Below are 20,173 nucleotides of genomic sequence, written 5' to 3'. Positions count from 1 at the left end.
GATGTCTACTTTTAGTTAAAATACAGAAAGCTGGAGAGAAATCTGCTCCCACTCTAGCATAAACGGAAAAAAGCCAATAGACTCCACATTCCGTTATCTCCTCTCATACAACAGACCTAAACTGCCTTAGCAGCAAGGAGGAAAGGAAGCCGGGGGGGGGGGGGGGGGGGGGGGAGGGCGGGGGGAGACAGGCCTACCACGGGCAAGGGGAGGGCTCCCCATCCCACCCTCAGCCTGAAGCAAAGTGACAAAGTGATCCAAGGCTGGAATGATAGAAAATAGCATGAGGAAAAGTTTCCATCACTAGCTCACTCCAGAGCACAGTGGCTGCATTCTCAAACCTCCAGGGAGAACAGGCCCATCTGCAGGCATAACTGCTTGTTTCATAGATACTTTAGAATCTTCCCTAGGAACTGTACTAGATAAACTGTAATAGGAATACATGGTCATGTTCTGTAATCCCAAAACTGTTCAAAAGCTGTATCTAGATAAAAACAACAAAAATACATGTACCTCTTCCTAACAATATTCCAGCTACCAGAGCTTTCTCACAAGCCAAAGTTTTCTCCTCCTTCCAATCACTTTTTGCCCAAAAAAAGCTGAAGTGAAAGTTTGGCCACCAACTTTTCCTGGAGTTCCATTCCTCCTGAACCCAGGCGAGATGATTCCTGCGAAAAAAAAAAGGGCATAAAAAGGAAACGCTCATAACAGAACAGAGCCATGCAGCTAGATTTTGTATTTAAGTAGCATCCTTGGAAAGAAGACAAGGAAAATGTTTGCAAATTCGCTTCTGAGCATGGCCATGCATAGCACACGCTTGAAGCAATCACTCAACATGCATGGCCGGAGCACATGGTGTGCATGAGGGATCCCTGTGTTAATTCCCAAGCAGCACTGGTGGAGACCCCAGCACAGAGCCAGGGACAGCGACTGAGGTTCATAAACACAACTGTCATTCTGCGCAGGAAAGCTTTTATAGTGTTTTGGATTAGAAAACGGTTTTTAACTAGGTTGACGAACACATCATACCTAACACATTTCATAATCAAACATTGTTCTAGCTGCAAAATCAAGTCCAATCTGAAGCTTAAAACAAGATCTTGTTAATAATGAATTTCCTAATAAAGAAAAGGGAATAACTTTTCTGCCCCAAACCACTAAGTGCTGAGATATGGATACATGCCAATAAAAAGAAACTCACTGGGTCTTCTCCCCTGATCTGCGCGGGACGGGCACGGAGGCCCAGCTCTGGGCAACAAAGCTGAACGGCTCCAATTCCAACCAGAAAGCCGGTTTTCTCCCCTGATCTGCGCGGGACAGGCACAGAGGCCCAGCTCTGGGCAACAAAGCTGAACGGCTCCAATTCCAACCAGGTACAGCCCGCCCCCAAGGGCCTGGGACCCTCTCTGGGCATGCGCAGCTAGATCCATCTCCTAGAAAGCCGGTTTTCTCCCCTGATCTGCGCGGGATGGGCACGGAGGCCCAGCTCTGGGCAACAAAGCTGAACGGCTCCAATTCCAACCAGGTACAGCCCGCCCCCAAGGGCCTGGGACCCTCTCTGGGCATGCGCAGCTAGATCCATCTCCTAGAAAGCCGGTTTTCACCCCTGATCTGCGCGGGACGGGCACGGAGGCCCAGCTCTGGGCAACAAAGCTGAACGGCTCCTCATTCCAACCAGGAGACGTTTCCAACTTCTCGCCCAGTGCCAGGGACTCTTTTTGGACCCGCGGCCGCATTAGCGGCTGAGAAATATTTTCCCACTGCATATGCCATAGGAACCATAAGCTACCTTCTTAGATGGAAACTTCTCTAGTTTAGCTCAGCCACTAGAAACACAGTAGCCAATAACTCATAAGCCTATCTTAACTCACACTGAATATCAAGCAGAATAGTAACAGTGAACGTGAAGGACTAAACCACACTTGTCACAATGGTAAAGTCACGCAAAAGCCCACCAAACTTTCTTATTGAAGAGTCTAGCCCAGATGACACCAACAGTACTGTAGTGTTAGACAACCTCATTGACAAGGAATTCAGAAGGGAGCTACTTAGGATGCTTAGGGAACTAAAAGAAACAATGGAAACCAATGCCAATAAAAGACAAGAGGATCTGAAGGCAGAAATGAGGAAAATGCAATCAGAAATGCTGGACCTGAAAAACCTGGTAGGCGAATTGAAAAACTCAGTGGAAGGCCTCAGCAGCAGAGTAACAGCGGCTGAGAACAGAATCAATGAGCTCGAAGATGAAGTTCAGAGACTCACCAGAAAAGAGCAGAAAATGGAAAAGAGACTCACAGTTCGGGAACAGATGGCAAGAGAAGATCGTGATGAAGCCAAGAGGGGTAACATAAGAATTATTGGAGTCCCAGAGGGACAGGAAGAAAACCTTGATGAAGAAGAAACTGTCAAAGACATCATTGCTACAACGTTTCCAGAGCTGAAGAAAACTTGTGACCACATTCAGGAGGCCCGAAGGGTACCAGCTAGAAGAAATCCGAATAAAAATACCCCAAGACACATCCTGATCAAAATGACCAAAACCTTAGACGGAGACAAAATTCTGAGAGCAGCAAGATCGAAGAAAGAAATCTCTTACAAAGGAGCATCCTTAAAATTCACAGCTGATTTTTCTGATGAAACCCTCATGGCCCGAAAACAGTGGTGGGACACAGTGAAAAAACTCAATGAAATAAATGCCTCCCCAAAAATACTTTACCCAGCAAGACTCTCATTCATAATAGAAGGAACAACACACAGTTTCACAGACAAACATCAGCTCAGGAACTTCATAGACTCAAAACCATGGTTACAAGAACAACTAAATGGGCTACTTTAAGGCAAGAAAGGTCCCTCAAATACACAAAATTTCAACAGAACAATGGGACAAAATCCCATAACAATAATCTCTCTCCATCTCAATGGGCTAAACGCACCGATTAAAAGACATAGAGTGGCAGGATGGATTAGATAATTGAACCCAACATTCTGCTGCCTGCAAGAAACACATCTCAATAGTCAAAGCAAACACAGACTCAGAGTCAAAGGCTGGAAAACAATCCTACAGGCAAACAGCTCCCATAAAAAAGCTGGGGTAGCCATCCTAATATCAGACCACATCGATTTCAGAGTGAGGAAAGTCATAAGAGACAGTGAAGGCCATTTCTTATTGATCAAAGGATCTGTACAACAGGAAGACTTACAATAATAAATGTATATGCACCTAATGAGAGACCAGCAAAGTACTTAAAACAACTACTCATAGATTTGGAAAAAGACATCAATAGCAACACAATACTAGTGGGAGACTTCAACACCACTTTGTCACCTCTTGATAGATCAACCAGACTCAAGCTTAGCAAGGACATACTTCATCTGAGGGAAACAATGGAAGAAAGGGACTTAGTAGATATATACAGGACACTTCATCCACAAAAAGCTGAATGCACATTCTTCTCAAGCGTACATGGAACATTCTCCAAGATAGACCACATGCTGAGCCACAAAACATGCCTCCATAAAATTAAGAAGATAGAGGTTGTATCAACAATCTTCTCAGACCATAATGCACTGAAATTTGAAGTAAATCACACACAAAAACAGAAAACTAAATCAAACACCTGGAAATTAAACAGTGCGCTATTGAAAAAAGAGTGGCTTAGTCAGGAAATCAAAGAGGAAATCAAAAGATTCCTAGAAACGAATGAAAATGAGAACACGAGTTACCACAACTTATGGGACACAGCAAAAGCTGTGTTAAGAGGAAAGTTTATAGCTCTACAAGCATTCCTCAGGAAGGAGGAGTGAGCACACATAAGCAACCTAACCTCACAGCTTAAGAGCTTGGAGAAGGACAAAAAAAGGAGCACAACCCGAACAGGAGAAAGGAAATAATAAAACTCAGAGCAGAGATTAACGAGATGGAAACCCAAAAAACAATCCGAAAGATCAATGAACCAAGGGCTGGTTCTTCAAGAAAATTAACAAGATCGGTAAGCCTCTAGCAAAACTCACAAAGAAAGGGAGAGAGAAAACCCTAATAAACCGAATCAGAAATGAAAAGGGGGTCATTACAACAGAAACTACAGAAATTCAAAGGATCCTCAGGGAGTACTTTGAGAAGCTTTATGCCACGGAACATCAAAACCTCGAGGAAATGGATAAATTCCTAGACTCCTACAGACTCCCAAGGCTGAACCAAGAAGACCTGGAATACCTGAACAGACCTATCACCATCAAGGAAATTGAAATGGTAATAAAAAGTCTCCCCAAGCACAAAAGTCCTGGCCCGGATGGATTCACTAGTGAATTCTTCCAAATCTTTAAAGAAGACTTACTCCCAATCCTCTTTAAGCTTTTCCACGAAATTGAAATATCAAAAACACTTCCGAACAGTTTCTACGAAGCAAATATCACACTGATACCAAAAGCAGACAGAGATACCATAAAGAAAGAGAATTATAGACCGATATCCCCGATGAACACAGATGCAAAGATCCTCAACAAACTACTAGCAAATAGAATCCAACTACTTATCAAAAAGATCATACACCATGACCAAGTAGGATTCATCCCAGGGATGCAAGGATGGTTTAACATTCGGAAATCAATCAACATAATCCATCATATCAACAAAAGAAAAGATAAAAAGCATATGATTATATCAATGGATGCAGAGAAAGCATTTGACAAGATCCAGCACCGCTTTATGATGAAAACCCTAGCCAAAATGGGTATAGAGGGGACCTTCCTCAACATAATTAAAGCCATCTACCACAAGCCTACAGCAAGCATCATCCTCAATGGGGAAAAACTGAGAGCCTTCCCTCTAAGATCAGGGACGAGACAAGGATGCCCACTATCTCCACTGCTGTTCAATATAGTACTGGAAGTACTTGCAATAGCGATTAGGCAAGAAAAAGATATTAAGGGCATTCAGGTAGGAAAGGAAGAAATCAAGCTCTCACTATTCACAGATGATATGATACTCTACTTAGAGAACCCAATAACCTCCACCAAAAATCTCCTAGAAACAATAGACTCGTATAGTAAAGTTGCAGGCTATAAAATCAATATCCAAAAGTCCATGCCTTTCCTATACGCAAACAGTGAGAGAGAAGAAAACAACATGAAAAAAACAATCCCGTTCACAATTGTGCCCCAGAAAATCAAGTACCTAGGAATCAGCTTAACTAAGGAAGTAAAGGACTGTACAAAGAAAACTACAAAACGCTACTTCAGGAAATAAAAGAGGACATGAGGAAATGGAAAGATATCCCCTGCTCATGGGTCGGGAGACTTAACATTGTCAAAATGGCAATACTACCGAAAGCATTGTATAAATTCAATGCAATCCCTATAAGGATACCCATGACATTCTTCAAAGAAATGGAGCAAACACTCCTGAAATTTATATGGAACAATAAGCCCCCACGAGTAGCTAAAGCAATTCTTGGGAAAAAGAAAATGGGAGGAATCAACCTCCCGAGCTTCAAACTGTACTACAAAGCAGTAATAATTAAAACAGCATGGTACTGGAACAAAGGCAGAACTGCAGACCAATGGAACAGGGTTGAATACACTGACATCTCCCCTCAATCATATGATCATCTGATCTTTGATAAAGGTGCAAGTTATGTGAAGTGGAGTAAGGAAAGCCTCTTTAACAAATTGTGCTGGCATCACTGGACGGATACATGCAAAAAAATGGGCTCAGAGCTCTGCCTAACACCATGTACAAAAGTAAGATCAAAATGGATTAAAGACCTCAACATCAGACCAGAAACCATAAGGTACATTGAAGACAAAGTTGGCAAAACCCTCCATGACACTGAAGCTAATGGTATCTTCAAAGATGCCACGCCACTGGCCGAGCAAGTAAAAACAGAGATAGATAAATGGGACTATCTTAAACTAAGAAGCTTCTGCACCTCCAAAGAAACAGTGACCAAAATACAAAGACAGTCTAGAGAATGGGAAAGGATATTCACCGAATACACATTTGACAAGGGGTTGATATCCAGGATATACAAAATACTGGTTAAAATCCACAAGAAGAAAACATCCAACCCCATCCAAAAATGGGGCAATGAAATGAACAGAAACTTTCTCAAAGAAGAAATCCGAATTGCTAAAAAGCACATGAGAAAATGCTCTACATCATTAATCATCAGGGAGATGCAGATCAAAACCACAATGAGATACCATCTCACACCTCAGAGACTGGCCCACGTTCAAAAGAACAAAAGCAACCGATGCTGGCACGGATGTGGCGAGAAAGGGACACTCCTTCACTGTTGGTGGGAATGTCGACTGGTTCAGCCCTTCTGGAAAACAGTATGGACGATTCTCAAAAAATTAGAAATTGAGCTCCCATTTGACCCAGCAATACCACTCATGGGAATATATCCCAGAGACGCAAAAATGTATAGTCGAAGTGACATCTGCACTTGTTTGTTCATTGCAGCACTCTTTACAATAGCCAGAAACTGGAAGAAACCCGAATGCCCAAGAACAGATGACTGGTTAAAGAAACTGGTACATCTACACAATGGAGTACTATGTAGCTCTTAGAAAAGATGAAGTCATGAAATTTACATACAAGTGGTACAACATGGAAAGTATCATGCTAAGTGAAATGAGTCAGAAAGAGAGGGATAGACATAGAAAGATTGCATTCATCTGGGGGATATAAAGTAACAAAATATGAGATTAATACCCAAGAATAGCTGAGATCAGCACCAGGAGGATTACTCCATAACTTAGAGGCCAGCCGGGTATTCTAGGGGAAAGGGCAGTTCAGATAGAGAAGGGAGCACCAAATAAAGGGTGTTTGAAGGATCCTCCCAGGAGGGGAGATGCATGTCGAAAATAGACTATGGACTGAACATGTTTGCCACTCAATGTCTCTTTTGCAGACCACAACACCCAAAACGAGAGAGAGAACACAGGGGATTGCCCTGCCACAGAGGCAGGGGGAGATGGGGGGATGGGGGTGAGGGGGATATTATCCATGGTGGTGGAAAATGGGCACTGGTGGAGGGATGGGTATCTGATCATTGTATAATCGAAACCCAAGCACAAAAAATTGTAAATCTACAACTGTAAAAAAAAACCAACTTTTTCTTGAGGCATTTAAAAAAACATAAATGCAGTAATGAAATATAGAGAAAAAAAAAAAGAAACTCACTGTGTACTAAAACAGTAAGATACAATGAAACTTAATTTTGCATTTATTCTTATCTCCTCTCACAAAGTAAACAGACAAGGGCCACCCCTTCCTTTTTCACTTCAAAGGCCTCAGCAGTGACATCGGATTGGATCTGCAGTTTTATATCTATGGTCAGAGGTATCATTTGCAGCTCAGGCTGGAGTTAATACTGAAGAATAAGCTGCAATGGGCTGGCTCGCTCTTTAAGCCATGTTCTCCCCTGAAGACATACATCACTAGTTTGTCTCTTTGTTTTTTCCACTCTGGAGAAGCCACTGCTCTCTCTCAAACAGAGCCTTCCTCTCCTTCTCTTCCCTCACATCTAAGAAAATCTCGATAAAAACTATCTTGCTTCACCAAAAACAAAACAAAATAAACAAACAAAAACTTCTGATGGATTGCTGAGGCCTGAACACTGCAATGAAAATGACTGGAAGCAGCTAAGTAGGCAATACATAACCAAAAAAAGGGTGAGGAGAGACCCTTCAGGCCTTTTTCTAATCTGAAAACACTCATGTTCCTAGCACTATAAAGGGCAGGTAGCAGGTATAAGAGTCATTTTGGGGGCTGGAGCAATAGTATAATGGATAGGACATTTGTCTCGCTGACCCAGGTTTGATCCCCAGCATCCCTCCCCCAAGCACCACCAGGAGTAATTCCTAAGTACAGAGCTAGGAATAACCCCTGAGCATTGCTGGGTGTGACTACCCCCCCACCCCAAAAAAAAAGGAAAAGAATTCGACAGCGTGAAAAACCTTGATAATGGTCAGGGAGATGTTCCAAGGGCTAAGTCTATGCTCTGCATATGGAGGTGCTGGATTCAACCGAGCATCTATCTTGCGGTCACTGCAGTATTGCAGGGAGCCATCCCTGAGTTCTGTGCCATAAGGACCACCCAGCATACTCCAAAACTCAAAATTCACACAGAAAAGATCTTGAATAGCAATTTTTTGGGGGGAGGGGGAGGAGTAGGAAGGGGAGGAAGAGGAGGAGAAGGAAGAGGAGGAGCAGAAGGAGGAGGATCGATTAAGAAATCCCCAAGTGGCCAGGAGATGGCGGGTCCGGATGAGGCATTACTGCCAGCTCCTTCCCTGGCACTGCCCCATGTGCCAAGTAAGTACCAACCTCTGCAGTCTGACACTCCAACTGCACAGCCATCATTATAGTAGGGAACAGCAGCAGAGGGAAGGGAGGGGAAGGTATCCCCAACTCCGAGAGCACGGTGAAGGAAGGCGAGAGTCAAGATGAGGGCAGGAGACAGCGCGCAGGGCTGCAGCTCAGTGTGGAGGATGCTTGGGTCTCATCACTAGAAGCACATGTCCTTCCCAAAGCACCAGAAGAAATAACCCCTAAGCCCTGTGCAGGAAATAGCCCCCAGCATCAGTGGCATGACCCCCAAACCAAGCCCCAATAATAGTAATAATAATAATAGAGAGATAAGAGATATAAAGGAGCCGAGCAATAGTACAGGGGGTAGGGGGCATCTGCCTTGCAGGTGGCTGCCAACCTGAGTTCAATCCCCAGCATGCCATATGGTCCCCCAGGCCTGCCAGAAATGATTCCTGAGTGCAGAGAGAGGAGCAACTTCTGAGTATCACTGGGTGTGCCCGCCCCCCTCCAAAAAGACCACGAGTGTGATATTTACTTACCTCATTAAGATCTGTCTGAGATATTTGGCCAAGTATTTCCAGGCAGTTATATTTTTAGTGCAACCAGAAAAATCTAAGACTCCAAACAATACTTCCAATCCCAGTTTATGATGTTCTTCTTTTCCTGCAATGATCATCAAAATGGGAATTTAGATAAGATATCGAAATGCTTAAAGCTAACAGAGTATATTTAATGGTTTCAGTGGGATGGGATCCTAAGTTTTCTAAGATTTGAGTCTGACTGTATAATTGAAACCCAAACACAAAAATTTGTAAGTCTACAACTGTACCTCATGGTGTTTCACTAATAAAAATTAAAAAAAAATTTTGAGTGATTAGGAACTTGAAAGTATTCACATGTTCATACTTAACGATCTTAGTCCATGACAATAAAGCAAGGGCACATGGCTGAGTGCTGGCAGGCTCTAGACTCCTGAAGACATTACTGACTGCTCCTGCCCCATCCGAGTATTTTATTTGCGGTCCCATCTATTAGAAATACGATCAAGGTTGACCCAATAATTTGTGAAAATCATCGTAGTTCAGGTCCCATGTTTACAACAGTGTCAGTATTTATAGTTTCGATGCATACAGTCACCACATCTCACCCCCACCAGGGCTGCCTGCTCCTTCTGGCCCACCTCACCACGCCCTGCCTGCTCCTGCCCTATCCTCTGCTTTACACCAAGGGGCTGCTGTCCTTGCTGAATACCATCTATTCCCTTGTTTTGTTTCCCCTCCAAACCACAGGGCTGAGGCAAGGTAGACTCTTTCCTATACCGAGCTGAAACCCAAAAGCGAAGAAAAACAAGGTGAATCAGAGAAACTGGAGCCATTTCTTTTCTATTACTGCCAAATATTCTACCACAGTTGTCAAAAAATGTTCTTCTGTTAGAAGGTCCTTTTAAAGACAATAAAGATCTGAGAGCTGAGCAAGCCTCGTTATATCTGCCACAACTTCAGCACACTGTGTCATGCTGGAAAAGCTCCCAGATACGGTAAGGGAAGGAATGCAAAGAGCTGCCTTCTAGGGCTGAGGAAAGAGAACAGTGAGGAGGGCGTGTGCCTTGCACGTGGCTGACCTGGGTTCCCGCCCCAGCACTGCACATGATGCTCCGAGCACTGCCAGGAGTAATCCCTGAGCACAGAGCCAGGAGTAATAAGCCCTGAGAACTGCTGGTGTGTTTCAACAGAACCTGCCTCATTAAAATAGGCAAGTAGTGGAATTGGTTCATGGGCTGTCTAGTCGGGGGTCCCTAGACTACCACTAGTCTGCGCAAAGAGATAAAAAACCAAACATTACCTGATTTTCTCAGTAATCTATGGAGTTCTAACATCAGTGTATGAGATGGTACAATCTGATATAAAATCTGGAAAAAAATAATCCTGTGATTTTTCATGGTAGTCTAAAGGCATTTTTAAAATTCCATTTTGCTTCCCAGATGAAGGTCTTTCTAACATGCACTCAATACACAGATTTAAAAGACAGCTGACTGAGGTTGGAGAGACAATATAAAGGGTAGGGCAATGACCTTGCCTGTGGCAAACCCAGGTTCACTCCCCACCACCCCATAATGTTCCATGAGTCCCATCAGGAGTAATCAGAATGGCCACATAGCCCTGAATCTGGCGCAAAAACCTCCCAAAAATTAAACTGAAAAATAAAAAATATTAAATACTTGATTTGGGCCAGAGTGGTAGTACAACAGGTAGGGCACTTTCCTTTGTAACTCACAGTGCTATAATAAAATTTTTAAAAAAGAAGATTCAAACTAAATTTTATTTCTCATTTTAACACTCAATCTGAGATTCAAAATCCTCATTAATCTGCTGGCTGATATACTTTAGCTTTACAATGAAGTAATTTCCTGGAAAACCAATGAATTAGTCTTGTTAATTCTCTTCATAACAGGGAAGATAATGAGAAATGACACAAATTTGGAAAAGAGCAGCTGACAGTTACACGAAACTGTAAGCAGACTTACTACAAAGCATGAGCTGAAAATTTTGCTGTTTTTTACCACAAGAAGTCTATTTTTTAAGCAAGAACGTATAGAGCCACATCATCTACATAACATATAAATTTTACAAAGCTTGTACATACAAAGTATAAAACATTTCATCCAATGAAAGACCAAGCTGACCAGACACACACAAGATTCACAGCTAAGAAATCTCAAGACTCAAGATGTTGATTCTCTCAAAACAGACCTATAGATTCAAAACAGTAGCACAAATGTTTTGTAGCTGGGTCCACAGGGATAACACAGGGGTTAGGGCACTCATTTTGCACACAGCTGAATACAGTTTTATCCTCAGCACAGCATAGGGTCCCCCAAGCACCTCCTGGAGTGATCTCTTGAACAAAGCCTGCACACCGCCAGGTGTGGCCCTAAAACAGAAAAGTTCACATACACTTCTGAGCTATTCCACACTGATAGCCAATGACATTACAGCCAGACGAAAATATATGTGCACAAAAGGATGCGTGCATGAATGCTAGCTTTCATGATAGCCAAGAAGTAAAACCAGCCCAACCATCCATCCAGAAGGGAATGTGTAAAATCATCTACCCAGCAGTGATAAGGAACAAATCACTGATACAATAATCTGGATGTATCTCAAAGACATTAAGCTGACCAAGAAAAGCCAATGGAGGAAAATAAAATAAATATTGTTAAGATTTCACTTTTATGAAGAGATCGAATTAATACACAGTGATGCACAGCAAATTAATGATTCCCTTGGTATATGAATGGATTAGCTACAGAGAGAAATGGGTGGACTGGTTATACAGAAAAATTAGGGGCTTTCTAAGGTTAGGAAAATGCTGAATATAGTAGTTATCAGCAGTCACAACAACGTACACACTGATTAAAAAGGCCAGAGAGACAGCACGGGTGAAGGTGCAAGTTCGTATATGATCCATACAGGTTCAGTCCTTGGCACCACTTAGCCCCTAAGATCTGTCAGGTGCAGCCCGAGTGGGCCCTGAGCACTTACGGATGGTCTTGGGGATGACCCCCTGGCCCCAGCACTGGCTGGGAGATGTAGGAGGCCCCCAGGGCCTTGACACACCACTTGCACTGAACTATCAATCTGGCTGGCAGAGAATCACTGTGTGATTCTGTGTGTGCACGCGTGCGCACACGTGTGTATGTGTGTGTTGTGTGTGTGTGCGCATGCGTGGGGGGGGTTGGAGTGGGAGGGAAGGGGGTGCGGGAGGCACCCCAAGGTCATCTGAGCATTGCTCTGACAGACTCCTATCCCCAGAAAAACCACCCAACCAAATGTAATTTAAAATAGGAGTAGCATAATATGTAAATTAGTTGCAGTAAAGGTGATTTTCAAAGGGTAGCAATGCAGCACTTTCTAATTAGGGTAATAGAAGGTTTCTGAAATGTGACTTTCCCCTCTCCTCAGCCTCATCTTGGGGCAGTGTGATTAGGGCAAAGATGGCCAATGGCAGGAGGTCACCCAAGACCGCAGCCCCTCCTCAGCTTACCCCATGTACTACACATGTACTGTAATTTTCTCCTGCTGTTCTAGCATGCAAGCTGGAAAACAGTGACTCAAGCATGTTTTATAGTAGACTTGTTCAAACATGGAAATATATACTGTACCTTAAGCACACTTATCAGTTTCTCTTGGGGAGCCTTCTCTCTCTTTAGAAAGTTGTAGAGGTAGATGTGGGCATTGGGGTTGGATGGAAACTTCTCGTCATAGGCGTAATTGGTGAGGACCTCCCGGGCTCCATCTCGATCCCCATAGAAATCCAGCATCTGTATAAAATAAGTCACTAGCGCAGGGACTCCGAACCAGGCTATTTTCACTCGGGGCACCCCAGAAGGGGCGGGTGAGAGCCCTCCCCTCCCCAAGGGACCCAGACCCGGCAGCCAACCTCCACTACCCAACTGCTGCCACACTCCAGGTCGCTTTCTGGACCAAGCGGCTGCAAAGCATACATATCATAAGACACTTCCTACCCATTTTCCATAATTACCACACCATGTTTGATGGGATTCAGACAGTCGGCAACAAATCACAGAGAGAAATACATATATATGTCTCTCGGAGAGCCCGGCAAGCTACCAAGAGTATCCCGCCTGCACGGGCAGAGCCTGGAAAGCTCCCCATGGTGTATTCAATATGCCAAAAACAGTAACTATAATAGGTCTCATTCCCCTGACCCTGAAGAGCCTCCAATCATTGAGAGGCTGCTAAAACTCAGGGCTGGGACAAATAGAGACGTTACAGGAGCCCAATCGAATAAATCGACAAACAAGATGACAGTGATACAGTGATCTTAGAGCAAGTAAAACCACTGTCTAGGGGCTGGAGCAATAGCACAGCAGGTAGGGCGTTTGCCTTGCACGCGGAAGATCCAGGTTCAATTCCCAGCATCCCATATGCTCCCCCGAGCACCGCCAGGAATAATTCCTGAGTGCATGAGCTAGGGAGTAATAACCCCTGTCCATCGCTGGGTGTAACCCAAAAAGCAAAAAAAGAAAAAAAAAACACTGTCTGAAAGATGATGCCCAACTTACTGTATGTTGGGTACCATAACATAAGGTTGGCAGAACTTGCCACCCAGAGAACCGCATTAGTGCCAGTTTTTGCTTTCACCAGCATGTAGCAACTTGGTGGGAAAAAGTCTGCTTTTAGTAAGGCCTACATGGCTTTCCATTTTGTTCTTGACCATATTTTGTTACTGAAAATGCAGCAATTCAATCTAAGAACTGTTCCTGTATTTCATTTCTATGAGACACTCAAAGTGGGACCCACTCACAATGGAGAAAAATGATGTTCTGCACCCCAGGGCCCCGCCCCATTATTCAGCCCTAAGCAATGGATGGGACCCCACAGTCTCCACCCATTTCCTCCTGCTCCTTCCATGGGACACCTGGGCTCACTGGTCTCTGGTGTCAGAGATTGTCCTCTGACAACACATTGACCTCTTTTATACTTATCAAATATTCCAAACAAAAAATGATTATGAAAATTCAATTCTGGCTCAGTGTCAAGGTTCCTGGTTCTTCGATAATGAGCAAAATAACAGAACATCCTTCAGATTTTCCGAAAGCCATTATGCTGCATCCCATTTGAGACCTCACTTCGTACTTTGTCCCTTGACCTCCACTAGCTCATCACATATTTCTACTTTTCTCTGAAGCCCCATAAGACAGAATTGGGGCCAGAGAGACCACCAGGGGTTAAAGCACTGGCCTTGCACATGGATGATGCCGGCTAACTCCCAGCACTCTCTGGTATGCCCCTAGAGGCCCTCAAACTCCATAAGGGTGTCCTGATTGTCCCCAGATAACTGCAGATCAGAGCAGCACCACATGCTCAGCCTTGGCACTGCACCATCAGCTCAGCTGGCTGGCAGCCACAGGCGACCTGAACCCAAGCAGCTTGGGAGGCTGCCCCTACCCTGCTCTGCCTTGCGCATGACCAATCCGAATTTGATCCCTGGCACCACATATAGTTCCCTGAACCCACCAGGAGTAATCCCTGAGCACAGAGCTAAGAGTAAGCTCTGCGCATTGCTGGTTGTGGTCCAAATAAAACTAAACAAAACAACAACAAAAATCCACACAAATGTCATTTGTAACCCTACTGTCATTTTATAAATGTGTGTTGCCCAACTGTGAAAAAAGATTAACATTTACAATACACTAGAAAATTAAGATTTGGACCAAAAGATCATAACATTTTTATTCATTTTCAAAAGAGAATTTTCTCCATCATTTGCCTTATCATCAATAAGAATTTGCATAGAAAAACAAAATTAATAAAACTTTATGAAAAGTCTACTTACCTCCACATAACTTTTCACAAAAGGATCCCAAACTCCAGGAATTTGAATCAATGAAGCAAAGTTCATAGATGTCTTCCAGCTACTGTTACGCATATTCTGGGAAGCTGTGTTATAAGCATAATCATCTTCATCTGTCCAAAGAAAAGATTTTCAAAAATCATTCAGTACTGAATACTTCTGATGAGTAAGAGATAAGCAACTACCCACAAGAAAATCTGCATTCATAGTAAATTTTAACATTTAAAAAATATTAAAAAAAAAACCTCCCAGCTTGCTCTGAAACCAACATTGCCCTGACACAAAAGAAAAACAAACATAAAAATATATAAACGACTATATTATAGATAAATACAAAAATCCTAAATACCAGAAAAAATGAGTCCAGCAACATATAATAAATGATGTACCAGGCACAAATGGGATCTATTTTAAGAATCGCAAAATCGATTACTGTAACACTTCTAAAATAAATGGAACAAGGAATTATCTCAACAATGTAGGAAAAACCCAGGACAACATGGTAACCCTCCAAGATAAAAACGTAACCATTAGAAATAGAAGGAACTTTTTCAGGCTGATAAGTCATCTATAAATAACTGGCTCTCGTATCAGACTTAATGGTAAAAGGTCACAGAGAGGACAGAACGTCCTCTCTAGACCTTTCTATTCCACAGTAGTCCAGAGGCCCAGTGCCAGGCAATCCAGCAAGATAATACCATAGAATATACACACTGGAAAGAAAAAAGCAAAACCATCTCTTACTTGCAGGTGCCATGATGTTTTATATAGAAAATCCTAAGAATCCACTAATAGGCTCAAGGGTTGCAGGATATAGACAATTATCAAGTGAGCAAGGCTGGAGAGAGAGCACACTGGGCAGGGCACTTGCTTTGCACACAGTGCTGGTCTGGGTTCAATCCCAGGCACTCCACCTGTTATCCTGAGCGACGCGGACACCATCCCCCGCCCCCGCCCCCCTCCCGCCCCCCCGCAGACTGATCCCTGAGTGCAGAGCCAGGAGTAAGTCCTAAGCACTGCTAGATATAGATATAGCCCCCCGCCTCCACACACACACCCAAAGAGAGAAAGAGAAAGGCAAAAAAAGTGTTTCCTCCCATCTCCCTCAGCGAGGCTAGTACTGGGCTGTAGTGCACTGATCAGTCATGTTCGAGTGTCAGGGACCACAATGACAGGGCCCATGATCCAACTCACAGCCACACACATGTAGTAGGCGCTCTACTGCTGAACAACATTTCCAGCACTGAAAATGTATCTTTAAGAGAAGGGGAATCCCAAGTATAAGGTACAAACTTCCTACGGAAGGGGGGGTCTTGGCTGCTTCCTATCAACCTGGACAGGCCACAGAGAGGAACATCACGAACCAAACTCCCAACGTACATTCCCGTGTGCTGTGAGTCTGACTACAGATACGAGTCTCGGCCTGTTTTCTCATTAAGTGGACATTCTGAGAATTAGAACCATGGAAAGACCTGCACAGACAACTCCATCGTCATCACCTGTCGCTACAGAACCAAGCATCAGTCACAGAAAGGTACTGAGTCATTTGCCTGTGGAACTGAGAGCGTAAGCGCCACGTTTCAACTGGGTTAACTGGCAAATATTTGCATAGGTTCTCTCTAACCACGTGTCAGAAGAAAAGTAAATATTAACTTTACAACCCACTTAATCAGTTAATATCAGCAGGGTTTTTTTTTAAGTATCAGAGAAGACATTACGGTAATGTTAACAAATGTTATTGAGGACATATAAGTTATTAGATGGGGTGATACAATATAAAAACATACATATAAACAATAGCACAAGATGCAGTCAAATGATACAGGCGGCATGTGCAGCAGCTATAGGATAGAGGTTCCAGTGAGCAAGGGGAAGCAGATGGCTTCCCAGATGAGGAACTGGTACAAACCCTACAAAATGATTGTGAGGAAGACAGCAGAAGCATGGAAGAGATCACAGATAGGAAGAGAAAAGGCAATTTTGAGGTTAGTGGATTTATTATGCCTGGAGACCAAGAAAAATTATTTTCACATAAAGACAGTAAGGAATATTACATCACATGTGGTACTTTCACATGTGATGTAATAAATAATGGGACTGAGATTTAGATGGAGAATCTAGAAAAAAAAAACAGGAAAGGATTAAACTTTCCAACTTTTATGACTTTATTGAAAAAAGGAAACAAAAAAAGAAAATGCACAGACTGAGTCGCTGCCCCTCCCCAACAGGTCTGTACCCACTTGGCGCCCCCTCCCCACCCAAACTCGAGACCCTGAAATCCAGCCGCCACCGGGACCCTGGCCTGGGGCACCTGCCTCCACTTCCGCAGCGAGCACCAGCCGAAATAGCTGCCATCCCAACAGGTCTGTGAACTAGCATCTGGACTGGCTGGGGGCGTTGCCACCACTGTAGGAGCCGTGGTCTCCTCAAAAGTTGGGGTGGCCTTCTCCGAGGCAGGTAGTCGCTCACATGGCCGCAGTTACATTTCCCACTCCCAGCACTCTTGACTTTCATCCCAGCCTTTATCACCTAATTCTGTAGAAAAATTCCTGGCCACCTCAACTACAATACAATAATCCACTGGCATACTCCAATTCTAACAAAAGACCAGTACACAAGAAGCTGTGTAAGCCAAATATTAAAGAGCACCTCTTCCAAAGCTTCACTAGATGCCCGTCATAAGCCAAAGAATAATGCCTGAGAGGACGGTCAGACTCTAGAAAGGGAGAAGGGTGACCACCATCGACCGACCTTATCCAGAATCCTTTCCCATGATAAGAGGGAACACTGCTACTGAATTCCAGGGTTTGACCACTAGACAACCAAAACAACATGAAGAAACAGCACAAATCTCCACTACAAGGAGAGGATGAAGAAAAGAGTCCCGAATCCTCAACCGGGGTTATCCACAAATATGCTCTCTCAGATAAAAAGAATTCTGAGATGAAATGCAGAGGATGGTCAAGGAATTACTCAAAGAATCAATGAAGGAGATATCCAGAAAACTAAAGGAAGAAATTAAAGAAACAGTAGAACGGATAGTCGAGAAAATACAGGAAGAAATCAGAGCAAAAAAAGCTACAAAAAGAACTGTCACAAATAAAAAATTAGGTAGACAAAATTAAAAACTCAGTGGCTGCCCTCAGCAGTAGGATGAATACAGCTGAAGACAGGATCAGTGAGCTTGAAGATGAGCAACAGAAATCACATAGGGAACAACAAACAATGGGAAAAGACTTCAAAACAGCTCTAAGGAGAATCAGAGACCTAGGGGATGACGCCAAGAGGAACAACATTAGAATCATCAGAGTACCAGAAGGACAGGGAGGCAACCCCAATGAAAAAGTCACAGTCAAAGAAATTATTGCTGAAAAGTTCCCAGAGTTAAAGAATGCACACATACAGATCCAAGGAGCCAGAAGGGTGCCAGCTAAAAGAGACCCAAATAAAAACACTCCAAGGCATATCATAGTCAGAATGATGGATTCTGTGGAGAGAGACACCATACTGCAAGCAGCAAGGTCAAAGAAGGGAATCACAAACAAAGGAGCACCCCTTAGATTTACAGCAGACCTATCAGAGTTAAACCTCCAAGCCTGAAGACAATGGTGGGATATAGTGAAAAAAATCAATGAACTGAACGCCTCACCAAGAATACTTTATCCAGCTAAACTCTCACTCAAACTCGATGGAACGATATACCATTTTGTAGTCTATGAAGCTCAGGAACTTCATAGACTCAAAACCAAATCTAAAAGAAGGATTAAAGGGGCTCCTATAAGAAGGAAAACACTTATAAACACAACCAACCCCTACAAAAAGATGGCACAAAACCCCATAACAATAACCTCTCTCAATGTCAATGGTCTAAATGCACCAATCAAGAGACAGAGTGGCAAAGTGGATCAGAAACGAACCAAACTGAAACCAACATTCTGCTGTCTACAAGAAACTCATCTCAACAATCAGAGCAAACACAGACTCAAAGTTAAAGGATGGAAAACAATCCTGCAAGCAAAGAGCTCCCTCAAAAAAGCTGGGGTGGCCATATTAGTATGCGACAACATCAATTTCAGATTGAAAAAGATTAGAAGGGATAGCAAAGGCCATTTTCTATTTATCAAGGGATACGTGACACAGGAAAAAACCACACTCTTAAATGTACACGCGCCTAATAAGGGAACAGCTAAATACTTAAAACAAATGCTAAAAGATTTTAAGGAGGACATTGCTAGCAACACAATAGTAGTCGGAGACTTCAACATCACCTTATCACCTCTGGATAGATCAACAAGAACAAAACTCAATAAGGAAGGAAGGAAGGAAGAGAGAGGGCTAATAGACCTATACAGCGCTTTACACCCCCAAAAGAAAGAATACCCATTCTTTTCCAAGGCGCATGGAACATTTTCCAAAATAGACCATGTGCTATGCCACAAAACATACCTCAATAGAATCAGAAAGACAGAAGTATTATCAACAATCTTTTCAGATCACGATGTGCTGAAGATAGAAGCAATTCACACAAAGACATCGAGAATCAAATCAAACACCTGAAAATTAAACAACTCAATGTTGAACAATGAGTGAGTCAGGAAGGAAGTCAAAGACAAAATCAAAAGACACCTGGAAACAAATGAGAATGAAAACACGAGCTACCAGAACCTATGGGACGCAGCTAAAGCCATGCTAAGAGAAAAATTTATAGCGTTGCAAGCATTTTTAAGGAAAGAAAAAAGAGCCTACATAGATAACTTAACCACACAGCTCATGATCTTAGAAAAAGATTAACAAAAGGAACCCACGCCTGGCCAATGGAAAGAAATAATAAAACTTAGAGCAGAAATTAACAACACGAAAACCCAAAAAACAATCCGAAAGTCAATGAAACCAAGAGCTGGTTCTTTAGAAAAATAAATAAGACTAGTAAGCACTAGCAAGACTCACAAAGAAAGAGAGAGAGAGAATCCTAATAAACCAAATCAAAAATGAAAAAGGGGACATCACAACAGAAACCAATGAAATTCAAAAGATCATCAGAGACTACTTTGAGAGTCTGTATGCCATGAAACAAGAGAACCTAGAAGAAATGGATAAATTCCTGGATTCCTATAATCTCCCAAGATTGAACCAGGAAGACTTGGGATACTTGAATAGACCCATTCATATCAAGGAAATTGAAGCGGTAATCAAAAGTCTTCCCAAAAACAAAAGCCCAGGCCCAGACGGATTCACTAGTGAATTCTTCCAAACATTTAAAGAAGACCTTTTGCCAGTTCGCCTCAATTTTTCCAGGAAATTGAAAAACAGGAACTCTCCCAAACAGCTTCTATGAGACACATAATTCCCTAATATCAAAAGCAAACAAAGACACCACCAACAAAGAAAACTATAGGTCAATATCCCCAATGAACACTGATGCAAAGATCCTCAACAAAACATCAGCAAATAGAATCCAAAAACTCATCAAAAAGATCA

The 20,173-nt window shown here is 42.9% G+C and overlaps 1 protein-coding gene across 1 annotated transcript in view; it reads right to left on the bottom strand.

The window, feature by feature from the left end:
• Positions 1-20,173, bottom strand: part of TAF1A (TATA-box binding protein associated factor, RNA polymerase I subunit A) — a 35,657-nt gene that overhangs the window by 2,174 nt on the left and 13,310 nt on the right. Inside the window, exons 6-10 of the mRNA XM_056110699.1 lie at positions 14,678-14,808; positions 12,480-12,638; positions 10,160-10,226; positions 8,857-8,980; positions 514-668 (exon numbers count right to left, since the gene is read on the bottom strand). Of these exons, the coding sequence (XP_055966674.1) occupies positions 514-668; positions 8,857-8,980; positions 10,160-10,226; positions 12,480-12,638; positions 14,678-14,808 (636 nt within the window). The remainder of the gene's footprint in view (positions 1-513; positions 669-8,856; positions 8,981-10,159; positions 10,227-12,479; positions 12,639-14,677; positions 14,809-20,173) is intronic.

Source organism: Sorex fumeus, unplaced genomic scaffold (genome assembly GCF_029834395.1).
Source record: "Sorex fumeus unplaced genomic scaffold, SorFum_2.1 ptg000010l, whole genome shotgun sequence".
NCBI classification, from domain to species: Eukaryota; Metazoa; Chordata; class Mammalia; order Eulipotyphla; family Soricidae; genus Sorex; species Sorex fumeus.
Note: the sequence above shows the minus strand (reverse complement) of the source record. Positions and strands in the feature narration are given on the sequence as shown.